General features: G+C 44.8%; 1 protein-coding gene and 1 long non-coding RNA gene across 4 annotated transcripts in view; one reads left to right on the top strand and one right to left on the bottom strand.

Moving 5' to 3' along the window:
• The window catches only part of VRK2 (VRK serine/threonine kinase 2), a 35,460-nt gene that overhangs the window by 1,297 nt on the left and 16,275 nt on the right, over positions 1-17,888 (bottom strand). The window contains exons 8-14 of one of the 3 annotated variants that reach the window (XM_064651000.1): positions 15,830-15,962; positions 7,252-7,372; positions 5,707-5,765; positions 4,383-4,564; positions 1,089-1,262; positions 619-795; positions 11-105 (exon numbers count right to left, since the gene is read on the bottom strand). In XM_064651000.1, coding sequence (XP_064507070.1) covers positions 31-105; positions 619-795; positions 1,089-1,262; positions 4,383-4,564; positions 5,707-5,765; positions 7,252-7,372; positions 15,830-15,962 — 921 coding nt within the window. In that variant the 3' untranslated portion in view covers positions 11-30. The remainder of the gene's footprint in view (positions 1-10; positions 106-618; positions 796-1,088; positions 1,263-4,382; positions 4,565-5,706; positions 5,766-7,251; positions 7,373-15,829; positions 15,963-17,888) is intronic. The other 2 variants (XM_064651001.1, XM_064650999.1) reach the window with 2 other exon arrangements.
• On the top strand, positions 350-15,832 carry LOC135412344 (uncharacterized). Its single transcript, XR_010429603.1, has 2 exons — positions 350-419; positions 9,235-15,832. It is a non-coding gene; the product is annotated as an uncharacterized LOC135412344 (long non-coding RNA).

The following is a 17,888-nucleotide window of genomic DNA, read 5'->3' as shown; positions in this document are numbered from 1 at the left end:
TTCTGCTCACCACTGTCTTGCCTGGTGCTCTCAGGTACAGCTGTGCTTTTTCTGCTTCCCTCTCCCAGCTTGTACCGGAGTCTCCAGGCAGTGATGATCAGACTGCTTGAAGCAAAGAATTTCAGATTAATAATAAAGCTACCTTTCAAGTTACATTTTTGTGCCTGTTAGAAACTGTCCTCGTTTAACCAAGTTATTTTTTATATGGAGGTAAAACAGGGTGGAATCCCTTCACTAAAATATACTGAAGCTCCAGAGAAAAGGAGCACAGGGTGATTGCTGAGATATAAATTATTCTGCATTATTTGTACTAAAACTTTGATTAATTTTTTCATTTTTTTTTTCCTGTAGAGTTGAAGAGTAAGACTGAAAGCATTCATTCAGCCCTTTTATGCACTAAATTAGCAATATTATTTAAGGTGAGTTAGTTAACTACTGAAATCCTCAGATTTAACAACTTAATTAATTGAGTGCTATGACCTTTAGTGTTTGTGGCAAACACTGAGCTGGCACACACGTAGTTTAGGCTTTGTGGGATTTTGAACCCTTATTTTAAGAAGAGCTGACCTTTCCTTCTCAGGACACCAAGGCTGTTGTAAGGTGAGCCCAACCCCTCACCTTCAGTGGGTGCTCGGGCTCTGCAGTTGTGCTGTGACATCTCAGTGGCTTCTCCTCCCCCTGGCACTGCCGGCGCGTCAGGCGGGCGTGGGGCCTGCTCAGGCAGCTGGAGCTCTCCTCCTGCCCCCTGCCTTCCTTCACCTCCACTGCTCTTGCTGAAGGCTTGGCCAAGGGAGCCTGGGGAGGTACAGACAGTAACTCTGGGAGCTGAAAGGAACTCGGGAATCAGAGTTATCCCAGGGTTGGGCCAGGTGAGGTACTGCCCTCCTGGCTCTCATCCCCTGGGCTACAAGAGACTGAGGTTCATGTTTGGAATACTGGAAACCACTAAAAATCTGCCAACTACTGGGGTTTGTGACAGAGCACTTGGCCTTTTTCAAGCCCTTTTCCTCCTTGCCCACCCCAAAAGCTGGACAGGGAGCTCAGGGAGCAGGCAAACCCCTGGGAGAGCTGTGTGCCCAAATCCTCACCTGCTGAGGCTCTGCTTGCTGAGGCCTCCTGTTCAGTTTGCTTGGCTTTTCTTCACCTGGGAGTTGTGTCCCTGTTCCCCCAGCACAGGCTTTGTTCTGACAGGTGTTTTCTCCACCTTCCACCTTTTTTCCCTTGGGCTGAGCTGGTTTTGGTGGAGGCTTTGGTAGGCGAACCTGGGATGCACAGTGAGCATTTTATATAGTGAAAAAAGCTTGCATTTCACACAAAACTGTTCCAGCTCCAGGACGAGAACACAGAATGAGAGTGATTCTTTCTCCAAAGAATATTTCCCAGCATTTTAAATATCAAGAAATGTTTTCCTCAAACCAGTACCAAGGTAGAGTTGTGCTGTATTTGGGAAGGATGCTAGAAAATAAACTTCAGGTCAACATTTCCACAGATTCCCCAAACAATCATCTTCACCACACAGACACACCTTAAACAACTGCATCACTTTCCAAACAGAACTTAAAGCGCTTAAAAAAAATATGTATTTTACACCTAAAAATGACCGTATTTCCCACTGATGGAATTACAGGTTGTTATTGATGTAATTAATTTTTAATCTGGTATCTACAAGCTCAGTCAAGCGGGGAGCTGGTCTCACCACACTTCCTTTGGTCCCAACACCAGCACTTTCACCAGAGGGGGAAAGCTGAAAGTATTTATCCAGAGCCAAAACTGTGGTGAACAAATTTGAGAATGAATGCAATTAGTATTTTATCACCTGTGTTTGGTGTGCAATCAGAACAAAGAACCAGGATGTAGCCACTGCTTTTAATGTCATTCAGGATTAGATTCAGATAACTATCCAGGGAGCTGGATCCTAAAATCCATGCTCTGAAACAATCCTCTTCAAGGAGCTGGTGCTCCAGGATCCCCTGACTGGTACTTACAGGTGTTTACTGGTCTTCAGAAGGGAACTGACCCCCAGCCACCTCCTTTCCTGTACCAGACTGGTCCAGGTGCAATCACACAGGTCACTGGAGCCAGATCCTGCTCACAAGCAGTAAGTGAGGCAACAGTGGTTGGTTGTAGTGGCTCCCACTATTCTTAGGCTGCCTCTTTAATGGGAGAGGTGTTTGGTGAACAGAAGGGCAAAGGGAATGCTGAGATGAAGAATCAGACCTGGGATCACTCCAGACAGTGCCATGAAGAGATGCAGTGGGAAGAGCCTGCCTGTCGTGCAGCACTTTGTCAGGACTGCAGCACCAAGTGCACCAGGCCCCTGAAATGCAGCATTTTCTGAAAAGGGCAATACATTTGGAGAGAGTTCAGTTTTCTGCCCTCTCTACTTGCAATAAGTCCCCCTTAAATCCTTTGAACAACCCTAAAATTGCCTTTCTGCAGCTGTTGTGCAGTGACTGTTAGAGGAACCTGGCTCGTGTCAGCAGCAGAACTGCAGGAACACACTCCAGTACAACCCAGGTGATCCTGGCGTTCCTGCTATTCCAAGAAGTGAGACACAGCATCACAGAATTCTCTGAAAAAGTGGTGACAGGTGCCAAGATTTAGTAATACACAGACATTCTGCTCTTGTTCCTGGCCATCAGAACCAATTCCACTTAGTCCTGTGGCACGGGAGTGGTGAGAACTGACACTCCTCATCCAGGGATTTTCCAGGGGGGTTGTGCACTTGCAAATAGCAAATTGCAGCAGCTCCTGCAGCCTGGAAGGTCAGGCTCATCTTTTACACTGCCGACTGTCAAGTCTTAGGCCAGGCAATAAGAAGGAAATAAGATTTACTATTCAGTATCTGACTAAGAAATCAAAGGCTCCTGTGAAACAGAGATCCAACAGGATCAGCTGGAAATCAGCTAACAGGTATCTGATGCTTCCAGTCACTTCAGAAAACAGTGCAAACTTAAAACAAGCTGCTTAAATGAGTGAGGACAAAGTGGTCACCCCGTCCTAGCCTTCAAGTCCTGTCACCAAAGTAGCTTTTGGTTTTGTTAACAAAAAAAAAAAAAAAGTGATAAAACCAGAAAAGTCAATAAAATTGCTAAAAGAAGTATCTGTAATTACCAAGATCAAAACCCAGTGCCTTTTCATTAAACATGAACTTTTGTTCTACCTTCCACAATACGTAAATAGTGCTGACAATTGGTTTGTGAGGCACTTGCTACAATAAAATGTAATTGTATCATGAGAGAAAGGTGACAATCAGGAGATCATGAAAAAATTACATATTCTCACTGGTGGTTAATTAGCCATGCAAAACCCCCTCAAACAGATATTCTCTTCTATTAGGAATGATTACTATGCAGGCCTACAGATGTCAATACCACAGTCATTCAAATACTTCTTTCCCTACTAATTGAAGGTTGTAAAGCTCTGGTGCCAAGGTTTTGCTTCCAAAGAGCTAATTTATGACTAGAAGGATATTTTATGTCTTCAGTTGCAGCAGCTACAAAACTCAGCAAATCAGAACCATCTGTGCACTGATACTTGAATCACCATTCATCTCGCAGCCTATCAGTCACATTAGTTTGCATCCTGCATTCTTGGCTCACGTGCACTTGTGATGGTCCAAAGTTCACCAGGAATATTAAAAATGGCTGGTGCCCTGACCCTGCCTTATTGCACACACAGAGCCCCACTCGGGGCCGCTGCATCCGGGGATTTCGCAGCGCAGGAACAGCGGGACTGACATTTCCCAGCACGACTTTCTAATTACCTCACCCTCCTCTCTTAGTAAGGCTGGGCTTTATTAACTTGCAGCTTCAGACTTTAGAGTACTACAGGAAAACAGCACAGGACAGCTGCCACTTCTAAAATCCCGTGTCAGTGCAGCCCATGGCCCCACACACCAGGAACGTTTCTGTCCCACAGTCGTTCCTCCTCCACACTGGGGCTGCAGGAGTGGGAAGGCAAATGACAAAGAACAGTTTGAAAGTGAGAAAATGAATTAAATGCTTTCACTAATAAAGGTAACTTCGCTTTTAATCTGGGACGAAGGAAAAACCTGGCATTCAGGCTTGTCTTCAAGATGTTAGTGAACAAAGTCCTTGACTTCCCCATTATCCTGAAAGTAAATCATTCTGCACAGACCTCCTGCTTTGATGTGAGAGCCCGTGGGTCAAAAGGACTCATGGCAGCTCTTCCTCCTTGAGGGTTGACATTCCACTTTTTAGCAAAGCCAGGGGAAACAGGAATTAACAAGCACGGTGTATTTAAGGCAAAAGAACTGCTGTGTCAGTCTCATTTTGGGATCTGAAACCATTTCCTCCCCTGCCAAAGGAAAGGCGAGGAGCAGGAGATGTCAGAGATAATCCCAGGGCTGTCTCACTTACTTTGGAAGCTTTAGCAGCGCAGTGATTCCCTGAGCAGGCTGCCGTGGAAAATTCCAGAGGGCCATCGTAGCGCATCCCTCTGGACTCCAGGCCATCCACCAGGATTTTCTTCAGCGCTTGGTACTTGGGCTTCTCATCGTAAGCTAAGCCACAAACACAGGCCAAAAACTTGGCTACTTCACCTGCAGAGAGGATTGATTGGAGGGTAAATTCCACCCAGAACTTCAGAGAGGGTTCATCCCAACATGCTGCCAATCCCCCAGTGCCAAACAAGGAGCCACAATTGCAGCGGAACACACACTCCCGACACACAACTGACAATATCTTGTCTTTCTGAGATGAGAAAAGGAAAGGACAGACGTGGATAATAAACAAGCCAGCCCTTAAGTGCTCCACCTCTAACTCCTACAGCACTGAAAGCTATCCAAAGATAAAAATCAAAATATCAACAAATATTGATAGTTCTATGTAAAAAAAAAAAAAAGTCTTTTACATTTGCTGGATCATAGTACTCCTTTAAATATTAATTACTGTCACCTATATTATTTATCTGCTTAGATATTACACTGGGAATGCTTTGGAAAAAATGCAACTTTTTTTTAACTTCAAATACAACTGTTGATTTTGTGATTGCATCCTAGAAAAGTAAAGCAGCAATACTTTATCATCAAGTGGTTCAAAAAACAGGGAAACCACTGAATGGGCAGCAGTAATGCTGGTAGGAAAAACACATGGGGGAATCAAACTTTTCCTTCAGTCAAAGACCCAAGTGTATCCTAAAACTAGAGTGCTACACCAGATATTAGCATCTGGTCAAATCCCAGCAGGAAAGATTTATTAAATACCTATACACGCCATGAATATATTTTATCTGATACACAATGCATTCCAATAATTCCGGTACAAAATGCTAGGAAAACAAGGGAAGAAATCAAAAATAGATACTGGCCTTTGTTCTCCCTGGGTTAGTTTTGTATTTCAGTGAAGGAAGAAACAGCATGACACAAACTGTCCATTCTTTTGCTCTTTCAAACTCTGAGCAATAAACCTTTGGTAGACAGTTCCTTCCTATTTCCATACTAACAGCTACTCCTGATTCCAGGACAGTCACTGCTTCCCAACACCTTGGCTTACATATGGCCAAGGTCCCTTATGTCACTCCATGGGCTAACCACATATGAGACTGAGCAGGATTATTTATTTTTGAAGACTTTGTTAAATTCGTGTTCCTTCCACTTCTCTTCTGCTTCCCCCCCCGAGTGAGACACTGAGCGTGTTGGGTCCCAGGCTGAGGAGCAGCCGTGCCCAGTGCCAGGACACTTACTGCAGCTTCTGCCAGAGGAGCCCCACTGCAGCACCGAGTCGGGGAGCTCATCCATGAGTCTGAAACAACACGAGAGGGCAACAATTCAATGTGGGTTTGGAGCAGGTGATTCTTCATTGGGGACTTAGGAAGACAGCAAGTCTCAGTTCCAAAGGGAGTGGACCTCCGGGATAGCTAATGATTCACAGCACTGCTTTTGAACCCACATCTCCCCTCAGCTCTATTTTTAACCTTTTGCACACTGCTGGTTTCACCAAGTTACCTAAGTTACCTAATTCCAGGCTGGCAGCTAAAACTGCACTTTCTTGGCAAATGTTTTAAGCTTTCTAGAAGGAAAAAGAAAAGCCCTTTGAGCCAAAATGGCTTGTTCTGATTTCAGACTGATGATTCCTGTTTATATTTTATAAATTCAGGCAGCAGTTCTGCTCTACCTTGTGGTCATTGAGCATCAGGTTCATTCTGCCCTATAGCAGTGGCTGTCAAAATTCCACACAGGCAGGGCCAAAGGGGAGAGGGACTCCCACAAACTTCCTTGTGCACATCCTTGAAGCCTGTGTTTGCTGGGAATGCCAGCAATGCAAGGGTTAACAAAGGAAGAATTATCGAAGCATCTCGATTGATTAAATCGATTTCCCATTGAACTGGAGGAGTGTTCCCCTTGCAGGGGGCTGTGCAGTGCTCAGAACTTCCACAGGAGGAATATTGGACGTGGCAGAGGAGTCAACATTTACAGCTGCAATCGGCCGGAGCCGGTGCCACCCGGAATGTGCACATTGATTTCCAGGGATCAGCCAGCCCCATCGGGCACCTCTGCGGTGACCTGCCCTACTTAAAAGTTTGCTGCCTCCTGCCACTGTGATGCTCCCTTTCTGGGTAACTGCAGGCTGCAGGTACCACGAGCAATTCACTCTCTCAAGCCCCAACTGTGAAGGCAGAGGAAGAAAACACCACCACACTCTGTTGCTTCAGTGAGCTCTGAGTGAGTCATGCTGGGGAAAAAAGGAAAGATTTCCACCGAGTTCCTCAGTGTTTTGGTATTTAATTGTTTGTAATGGCACCAGGCTTATATAACATTAAAAACCTACAGAAAAACATCTGAAAAATAGTATCATAGAGAAAGTTAAATAAATTGAATGCACGTGTGGAAAAACCTCCAAGAGATGTTTGTCCTTCAGAACCTACAAAGCACCCGTGAAGCTTAATGGGAACACACAACAACCTTCTGTATGTGCACCAGGGCCTGGGCTAATTTACAAATGTTTTCTTTGAAAAATACAGAGCAGACAAAATGCCTGTGTACTGTGCACTGGAATTCATCCTCTCTCTGCAGCAGCACAGACATAAACGTGCAAAGGAAGGGAGACATGCACATAAAGTTCACATTTTAACTGCTTCCAACATCTCTCTTAATTAAGGAAAATTGTTGGAGCTTTCTCCTAAGGTGCTGTACAGCATGGAGAGCTGTCTTTTCCAGACCTGTGGAGTGCTGAGGATGCTGCAGGGTTACAGGGTGGGGTGTGTACACGTGTGGGGGTTTGTTTTTACTTGGTTTTCGCAGCCTGGACAGCCACAGGGTCCTTCAGGTTCTGCTCCCAGGGCAGCTTCCCACAGAGCCACTGCAGCATGCAGTAGCCAAGGATTTCAAGGTCACCTCTTCTGGATGGGGCTAAAATGTGGGAAAGGAGAGGGGGAGAGAAAAAAAAATACAATTAAGAATAAGAACCTCGTCTTAGGAAATAGAAAGACTTTGACTGAACTACTGCTGATGAAATATGAAAAAGCCAACTGGGCAAAGTGTTTTGTTTATTCAGCTGTACCAGCCCCAAACCGCCCCGGCACTTGGCCACAGGCCACAGACAGGCAGGGACTTGTTACTGCTGGAGTGAGGGTCAGCTTCCTCACCTCCTCCAACTCCATCCTTCCTCAGTCTGGCCTGTCACAGGGACTTGATCCCCATGGCCTCTGACATGATCCAGACAGCCCATAACCGAGTACCAACACTTTCTCAAAGAGCCAAGCAGTAAAACAAAGAAATAAATGTCTGCTGCTAAATTGCTAACACATGTTCCAGGAAGTCCATGGGGTCCACATTGGTCATGCAGGGACTCCGTGAGAGCAGACTAAACACTGATGGCCTTTCCTGTTCTCCCGCGGAGCCGTTTGAACTCGGATGCTGGGACAAAAGTGCCATCTAGTGAGCACTGACTCACCCGAGCCCACGGCTCCGGCACCGGGAAGCGTTGGTTACTTGTAGCACAACCCAAAATACACGGGCTGTTTAGCAAAATCCCGAGTGAGCTTCCCACTGCTGCTTCCAAAAGGGAAGCTATTCCACGAACAACTCACTCCCACTCTGCTCACTCCCAGCAGAACACAAAGACAGGAGATAAATTCAACCAAAAATTAACCCCAACCCCAACATCATCTACACAGGAAAACAGGTAACTGAAGTTAATCCATGGATTGACTTTTCCAAGGCAGAGGTGGAAACAGTGCAATATTCATAGAATTGCTACTGCTTTGCTGCTCCTCAGAGGAAACCAAACTTGAAAAAACTGAGCAAGCAGGATCACTGCAGAATTTCTCTGTACAGTTTGCATGTCAAGGCCAGAAACTGCTCGGCGTGATTAAAGACAGACACACGCACCAGTTAAATTTATGCTTTTCCAAAATGAGTTTGTGCTTTCCAGGAAGGAAAGAAGAGCTCACGCTTGTTTGGTGCTTTCTATCCCTTGTAAAGCCCAGTAGCTGAGCAGTGTGCTGCTAATCCAGCTGTAAACAGATATCATATTTTATGGGCCTTCATTAAATAAATTCCAGAAAGTCACTCAGCAAACTTATCTTTTAATTTAAGGAGTCATCTGCTAAAAGCTGCGGTGCCAACACATCATAACTGCTCCTTGTTACCCTCCACACATTATTGTAAGAGCATAAGATTAGTTTTTATTCGTTCCCTATCTCAGCTGCTCTTAGGCCAGCATTATTGAAGGCCCTGGATCCCACAGAACTCTGCTCTGTCCCTTGGGCACCGTTTATTTTCTGCGCTGGATTCGGCACCGTCCTAACACAAGACTTGGCTCCCATATTAAAATAAAAACACAATCTCCACCACTTGCTGCTCTGTAGTGATTTCTCCAGCCATAAATCTCCCCTTAACTGTGGAACAATTCCATTCATACACATGTGTTCACAACTCCTTTTTCCATTATGGCAATTCCAGATTATATCCATATAAGCCAATGGTTTTGCCTGCAGAGCCCCTCATTTTCACACCAGGCTTTTCTGGCACCTGTTTGTGTAAGAGGGGCTACAGAAAGTGGCCCTTGGAGGAAAACTGTGAGAATTACTATGGATGGCTTTTTTCCACAGAGGATTAATGGCTGTGCATCTGTAAATAACCCCAAACCAGTCAGATTTCACAAGGCAACCCAAAATAACTCCTTTTCTCACCAAACAGACCCCAGAGACTAAAGGTGATTTCCCAGGGAGCAGTTTGGCCGTGACTAACGACCTTCTCCTCACCTGCAGCTCTTCCAGCCCTTCCTGACTAACCCTGGGACAAAGCCACCCCAAACCAGGAGCTGGGAGCAAGGGAGCCTTGGATAACAGCAGCCCAAAGCCACAGGAAAAAGAGGTACATGGAGCTGAACCAAAGCTCCCTAGAAATGAAAGGGAAATGTTTCACAGAGACAGTAACTCCCACATCCCTTTATCTCCCAGGTCACCACAAGTGCTGCTAAATAAAGACATTTACATGTGTTTTTCATAGAACCACATGGAAATGTCAGTGTTGGATTCTTTGGCTGTGCTTATTTCTCTCTGCTCCATCATCAGCTCACTATAAACTAAATTCCTCAACTTTTTAAATCATTCAGATTCTTGTTAAAAAGTATTTGACTAATCTTTAATGAATTAATATTGTCTATGAACAGTGGGATTATTAGATTTTCCCTCCAAATAGATAAATTTCAATGATATGTTTACTTGGAAAAATAAATCTGCTCACACAATTGAAGATTACAGGAATTCTTGATAAACATCAACAGAGAGAAATCAATCTGCTTTCATTTTAAATACGACAGCCAGGCAAAAATAAAACAATTCTGCTTGATAACTTGTCACTGTTATGAGAGTGTACACTCAAAACAGGGCTTATTTAAATCAAATTCTCTTCTCTGCAGACTAAAAACTTGCTGGTTTTTTTTTTCCCTTCTTTTTTTAGTAGATGTTTGATTTCTGCTTTTCTACTCACAGGAATTTTTGACTATTATTTTAGTCTCACGAAATACTATTTGATGGGAACATATTGGTGGTATTTTATTTCACAATAATGTGAGAGTTTAATTTTTTAATTTGAGGAGTTAAGGCCTGATTCTGCCCTCGGTCCTGCCAAGATAAATCAGGACCAACTCCACCAAAATGAATGAACTCACAACCACATCATTGAAATCGGAGTTTATGTGCACCACAAACACACTCAACACACAGGCACAGGGTTCAAAAATAGCTCAGAATAACAAAACTAAAGCAACTCACCTCGAGAAGAAAATACACTGGATTTACACCTGAGCTCTAAATTATATTCAGATTATTATTTCAAAATAGATCATAAAAGATATCACAGCAGCCACAATATGCTTTGAAAACTAAACTGCTCCCAAGAACTCATCTGCAACCCACATAAAAACGGGAGTTTTCCTCCACAGCCCCTATTTAGCTGATTTTCTCAAGCCTTTTGTAAAGATCTGGGAGGCCAAGGAGTGCCAGATGAACTCTGCTCGTTGTCAATTAGCACTGTTACATCAGAATTTCACTATTAGTGATTTTTCTGATTAGAAGCTTTCTGTAAAAAGGATCATTTTGGTTGCTCCTGTTTCATCCTCGTGCAGAGGCACCTCCAGTTCTCCCTGGCAGCACACAACACCAATGCCTGCAGTTCACAGACAGACCTCACACCAACTGTTAACCATGAAGGAAAGGAGGATTCCCATGACCACAGTGAAATATAACTCTGATAAAAATGTATCATCACCAAGTGATATAACTCAAGGTTGAGATGATTAAAAAACCAGGCAAATACAAGACTTGCCAAAAATCCATGCCTCTGTTGGGGGCAGGAGAAAGGAAAAGACCCCCAAAAAAGGTGATGATGAAGTAGTGCTTCCCCCAGTCCTGGTCAGTGTGAGGAGCTCACTGCAGCAGGAGGGACCAGCTGATGGTGGGTGGCTGCAGGGGAAAGGTCAGAGAAATACAGTTCCATTTACAACACATTTTAGTGCTTGGAAGCCATTCTGTGGAGTTATCCAGTCTCAGGCAGGGCAAGTGCCAGCTGGGAACAATCCCTCCTCTCCTCGTGTGCAGCCCTGCACCCTCAGCCTGGCACGGTGAAGGACTCACTGACAATAACCACCACCATGGAATGCTGAAAGGAAAATCCAGTGCAAACATGGCACCACCACAGCTGGAGCACAGCTCTTCCACATGGCAAAGAGGGACTTTTCCCGTGCCAGCCGTGGGCTCTCTCCTGAGCTGGGATCCTACAGCTCCACACTGGACGGGCCCAACGGCTCACGGGTACGGAACACGGGCAGAGCTGGCAGGAGGCAATGATCAGGACTGGTGGAATGGGATGAGGGCTGGGGTCCTGATCCAGTGGGGAGGATGGAAGATGCAAGGGAAGTTCACCACAAGGTACGGGCGGGACAGGAAACGGTGGTGGCAGGAGATGAGGTACCTGGTCGGAAGCAAAAGGTTCCAAGCTTGCAGTGAGGAGAACGTGTGGCAGGAGAGGGGACGGGGAGTTTTACTCTTCTCTCACATCTGTGTGGCAGAAAAAGAGAGTCACAACGGTGAGGGCCTGACAAGTAGGTGTGGGGGAACACGTCTCTGAAGTTCTGGTGTGGAGAACAGCCAAAATGAAACAGCCCTTCCCGGCCACACTCCTCAGCCATGACAGAAAGTTGTAACACTCCTCTTATTTTTGCTGCTTCTGGACATTCCTGGCAGGACAGAATAAGCTTGGAGAGGTGGTTGTACGAATCTATCCAATCTTCTCCTTGTTAAAACCTGACTCTTGTTTCCCTTACAGCCACCTCCTGCTCTTTCTTGTGCTGGGCACACATTTCTAATCCAACTCTCAGGAACTAAACCATCTCTTTATTTATTTCACACTGTAAAGTTCCACCCATTTTTTGCCAGACCGGTTATATTTTCCTTTTATTATTTAGGATTTACAGTTTGTCCTGCACACAGTCTTTGGGAAACACATATCAAACTGCAGCAAATCAATAATTCATTTGACCAACAACAAAAAAAATCCTGCAGGCTCCCTGTGAATCCTAACTATGCATGGACAGGTGCCAAATAAACCTCTTGATCCAGAGCCATTTAGAGCTCTGTTCTCTGGAAGCAGGCTCAGAAGGAATGTGTTTCCATAGGTGTTTATATTCCTGCACATCCTTCCTCACAAAATGAACCCTGCATATATTCCAGTCAACCCTTGCATGTAACAGAGCAGGAACAATGGCCAGGCAGAGCTGTGTCTTTAATATCAAACAGCAGCAGCTCTGTCAGAGCAGGGGGAGAACAGGAAGAAGTGCAGAGCTTTCCCTGCCCTCCCCCAGTGCCAGCACTGCCCTGGACAAACAGTGCCCAAGCGTTCTGATGGATCTCGAGGAGCACATGTTGGAATAACCCCGTGTGAGGGGCACAGAGAGGCCTGTCAGAAGTCCCCACTGCTGCAGGAAGCAGCTTTCCTGTTCCAGATGTAGCTACAAGTCCTGCCTGGATTTTGGTGGAGCCCCCGATGTGGTGGGTGGCAACTCTGCTCCGAGTCGCTGCGAAACACTGAGAAGGAGGAGTGGAATCATCTCAGAATCGATGGCAAACACAAATATCTGCTGGAGGGAATTCAGCACAGACAGTTCATACTCTTATGTTCATCAATGGTAGCAAATTAAAACTGGTCCTACACACTCAATGCCCGGGCCTGGAGTATTTAAAAGCCCTCAATATGTGAAGCGTGGTGTATCTCCAGAGAAATTAGGTATTGACTGCACGCCTCAGTGAGCAGGGAATCTGCAAAAATCCATAGCAGCCATTGATCCAAATATTACTTTTTAACACTAACTATGTAACAATTTTTTAAATGTACACTGGGTACAGTTATAATTCTCTTTAATTATCAATCAACAAGCCAAAGTGTAACACTGTTTATACAGCATGGTCTTTAAAAATGGATCCAGTGACTACACTCCAACCCGATGCCCAAACTATCAATGCAGTTGTGCTACAGGAAATTGGTATCCAAATAGACAGGGTTTCAATTTAAAACACCCACACACTGGTTGGGATGGGATCCTGCCACCAAATACTGGCTTCATGAAAGGAGGTTATATCAGCTCCAAGCATTGCCAAGAGGCACTTTTGAAAGCAACAAACTCATAATTTTATTAAAGTTTCAGCATGTACCTCAAATTTCTGTATATATTCAGTAGCTGCTTCATGAGGAAGTCAAAATGTGCTCATTTGTCTGGCTCAGTGCTGCTCAGGGAGGTTGAGATATTTATGTTGCTACACACATTTGGGAAATGCCCGCTGGAAAGGATCTCATTTATACAAAATAACATTTAAAAATTAGAATTACATTCCTGGAGCATCGAAATTAAAAAAAAACTCCACTGTGAAAAGCTGGGTACCACCAGAATGAGGGCTGTCTATGCAGCTCTTATTTGCCAGCAGTGTTTAAACACTTTCCAGAAGAACACCTGAATGTCCTGAAACTTCTCCACAACTCCAAACCTCACAACAAGGGATGAGGGAAACCAGTCACTGTGTTCTGCCCTCTGGACCTGGGCACTCTCCAACAGAAGTGGCTGCAGAGGCACCTTTTCCCTGGGATGTTGAGAGATCTGCTGCAAATGGGAAAACTGGTAATTTGACCTTAATGGGTTCAGGCTGTTTGTCGTGGTTTAACCCCAGCCAGCAGATAAAACACCACAGAGCCACTCGCTCACCCCCTGCCCCTCCCTGGTGGGATGGGAAGCAAAACTGGGGGAAAAAAGGAAAAATTGAGGGGTTGAGATAAGCACAGTTTAATACTTGAAATGAAATTCAAAAAATAATAATTAAAAGGGAGACAATAAAGAGAGAGGGGAATAAAATCCAGGAGAGACAGGTGGTGCACAATACAGTTGCTCAGCACCCACCTGAGCAGTGATGGGCCCCTCCCAGCACACCCCCCAGATTATCCACTGCCCAGGTCATCCCATGTTATGGAAAAGCCCTTTGGCCAGCTCAGCTCAGCTCCCTCCCAGCTCCTTGTGCAGCCCCTCACTGGCAGGGCATGGGAACTCCACAGTCCTGGATTTAGGGAAAGCATCACTCAGCAACAACCAAACCATCCTGTGTTATCAGTGCTGTTCTCACCCTAAACCCAAACCACAGCACTGCACCAGCTACTGGGATGAAAATTAACTCTCTTTTGGTTTCTGGAGTCCTCCACTTTTAACCACTTCCATCCTGGCTTTAGCCACTTGAAGGGGTTTATCTAAGCCACAGATTGCAAAACTCACCTCACACCCCAGTCTCTAAGACTTCCCTGCACTTTCAAACAAAAGGAATTACCTGTCCTGTAATCCCATACTGTGACCAGACACTTCCAAACTAGATGTTATAACCATCCAACTGCCAAATCCCAAACACTCCAGCTTCCACTACTCTTCAAAGAGCATCCACATCAAACACCAGTGCACAGCCACAGTGCTCACACCACCAGGCAAAGCAGAGTCAGAGCTCCAGAAAACACCCTGTGCGCTTGGCAGGGCCAGAAGAGCCCAGAACAGATCCCTCCTCACCACAAAACACTTTTTAGCAGGTGAAAAGGTGCAATTGTCTCAGCAGGAAATACTTGACAGTCTTATTTCATTTTTCCTAATGACCAGAGTTAAACGATTGCAGGTTTTAACAGCTCCGGCAAATTATCAGGCCCCTCTACATTACATGGTCAATGGGCCTTTTAATAGAAAAAGCAATAATATACAGTTGTTTGTGCCAACTAAAACTCATTAGAAAGTATTAGTTTAAGGTAACAGTTCAGCAGCTATTAACAAGCACAAATTTCTGCACTTATCCCTCGTGCCAGGCTGGCAGCAGCAAACCAGTCCTTTTTAGAAGATCTTCGGGGTGGAGAGGGGGAGAGGGGAAAGAAAAGTTAACAAAAAGACACTTTCATAGCAAGAGTCAAACTTTTTCAATAATGACCATTTTTTTCACTAGCATAACATTAGAATTGACTTTTTGTCTTGCTGACATAGCAACTAAGAAAGTTGTGTTGCATTGACCATATTGATTGCGAACAATGCAGCCATCAGTGGGACTTTACACCATATATTTTCAATATTGACCTCCCAGTCCCTTTTCCATGGCTCCATGGGTCTGCTATTGGATTTGGACTGCAGTGTAATAAACAGCTAAGGTTTAATTAATGGTAAATGAATACAAGACATAGGTTATGACTTTAACTAATTAGGGAATTGTTGAATTAAGTCTGCCTTGGAATGCAAGGCAGTACAATCAATATCCAATAAAAGGACTATGTATGTAATTTACCTGCAAATGTGTTTCCAATACCATCAAAGTGAGTTTAAATAAGTAAGATATATGAAAGGCTACTGGAAAAAGATTTCAAAAAGTTAACGCTTTATGGCTTCAAAAAAGGTTTTTCTCCTTGCAGAAGGAATGTCATCCTTGAAATATCCTCCCATAACACAGATGGTGACACTCAGGCACAGCTCTCCCTAAAGGACAGTGCACACTCAAAATGTTTTTCCTTCCCAATGCAACATTAGCAAACAGTGCAGCAAACACCAACCAGTGCTCCCAACATGGACCAATTCAATGTAATGGTGAGCTCTTCTCAGGGGGTCTTGGTCTGCAGAGCCTTCCAGGGTCCATCCTGCCACCCCCCTTCCCTCCCAGCCCTGAGAAACATTCCCAGGAACAGGAGGAGGTCACCACCCGAGGGGCAGAGCAGTCCCCAGCCTGCTCCTGCTGTGTACATCAGCTCCCACGGCCCCATTCCTCATTCTGTAGTCACTCATCTGAAATAAAAAAAGAGACCTACCTACTCCCTTGTGGGCATCTATGCTGGTAAACTCTATTGTCCCATTATGGCCCTTCCTAGGATTTTCCTGATACTGTTTGTGGTTCCCATTGGGACAATATCTGTAGGCAAGTCCATAATCTGCAAGATAAACCTGGAAGACATGAACAGACAAATGAATAATGCTTTTGTCCTTTGAAAGTATAACCTTTATAATTAAGTCTTAAGAAACTGATAGGTTAAGGACAGCCTTAGATCTAAATTTTATTAAACCAAATGGTGCCTCAGGATAAAATATGTACAACTGGGGGCTATAACAGCTGCCCTCCCCATTTAAATCCTTCCACTACTATTCTCTTCTCTTATTCCAGAGTGGAGCGGAATTTCAGTCATTTTATTTTGTTCCTAAGCTCTCTGCTCTCCAGGTGGGCATCCAGACATCATAAACTGCAATATGCCTTTTATGCAGCCTCACGTTGCTTATGGGACCCCTTCCTGTCCTCACTCAGGCAGGCACAGACACACAGCCCTGCTCAGCTCTTCCAGCAGCTGAGGCTGGACAAACTCAGCTCTGCTCTTCTCCTGGGCAACTCCAAAGCCAGAGGAAGAGGCAGCAGCTTCCCCAGCTGGACTGGGCACTGTGGCAAATCCTCGGGACTTCCCTGGGGAAGTGTTAACTGATTGAATCTGCATCTTGTCTTCTCTGGCATTTGAAGCTGAACAAGAACAGCTCAGGAGAGCTGAGTTTCACTTTGTGTTCTGCTGCTGCCTGTCAAGACAAACTGCATGTGCCAGGTGGTTCCTACACCTCTATTTCTCTGTGGGCACAGGGCACCCAGCACTGCATCGACTCTGCCACTCACACAATTTACAGGAAGGGCACAAACCTGCCCTGTGAAGTTCAGATCAACGTGTTCCACCCCCCAACAGGGCTGGACTTAATGCATGCACATGGTCAGTCACTGCAGCACAGCTGACAGGCAGCAACTTGTTGAAAGCAGCTGGAATTTAATCACAGTCTGCCCCCCCCAGTATTCCATAGGTTATTTTCTCAGTCATTTCCACACTCCCACCTGGCCTTTGCCCTGTACATTGACCAGTTCTCACAATGGGCAATTGCTTTTTTAAATAAATATCCAAGGATGGTATTTTCCCTTAAAAAAATAACACTACAGACATTTATATTGCCAATGGAACTGATTTCTGGAGCAAAAGCTAAATCATCTGAAGGCACATAGAGATCACTTCTACTAAATCTTACTATATGATAACGAAAATCTTTTTCTTAGTTGAACCTTAGCTTTGTTTCTTCTTTACCTAAAAAATAGTTTATGCTATCAAAGTCTAAAATAAACTCTTCTGTCCCTCAGTTGTAATTTAATTATGTCACTCCTGGCAGAGGCAAAACCAACAAACAAAAAACCCTCAAGAAAACTCAACACGTTATTTTGTAGCACGTTCTGCTGAACTGCTGATTCCTCTCTGTGCTCCAGGCAGCTTCCAGTGCTGGGATTGCTGCTCTCTTGGTTTTACTGTTCCTGCTGCAGCATCTGAGCTTATCTGGAGCGTGTGAGCCAGGCTGCAGCACTCACTTCCTGCAGGGAGAGGGCTTTTAAGATTATCCAGGCTGTGTTTCACCTGACAGACCACACAAACTGGGATACGAGACGAAGGACCGGAGGCACCTTCAGAAAATCTGGGACAAGGCATAAACTGTGTTGGGTTGACTGGTTTGATTTTCTCCTGCATCTGTTCTCCAGAGTATTCCTGGTGCTCTGGTACCTGTCCTAATTGAGCCCACAGTCAGTTAGGCAGAGAACTAACTTAAACTACACTAATATCAACTTTTGTGGGGCTTCTGCATCCTCCGTGGGCTGGGAAGGAGAGAGGAGCCTAGAAAGGATGTTCTTCTCAGGCTAAGTGGTATATTTTGGATTTCACTTGGCTAGACATTTCTGACAGGTACAGTAAGATAAAACACCTTTAAAAATTAAGGCTGTGCCTTATATTAATATGAGGGGAAAAACACACCCAAAGCACCTCTGGCAGCTCTCTTGGTTTGGGCTTATGTGACAGACAC

Source organism: Pseudopipra pipra, chromosome 3 (genome assembly GCF_036250125.1).
Source record: "Pseudopipra pipra isolate bDixPip1 chromosome 3, bDixPip1.hap1, whole genome shotgun sequence".
NCBI lineage: Eukaryota > Metazoa > Chordata > Aves > Passeriformes > Pipridae > Pseudopipra > Pseudopipra pipra.
The sequence above is the reverse complement of the archived record's forward strand: the minus strand, read 5'-3'. Positions and strand labels throughout refer to the sequence as shown.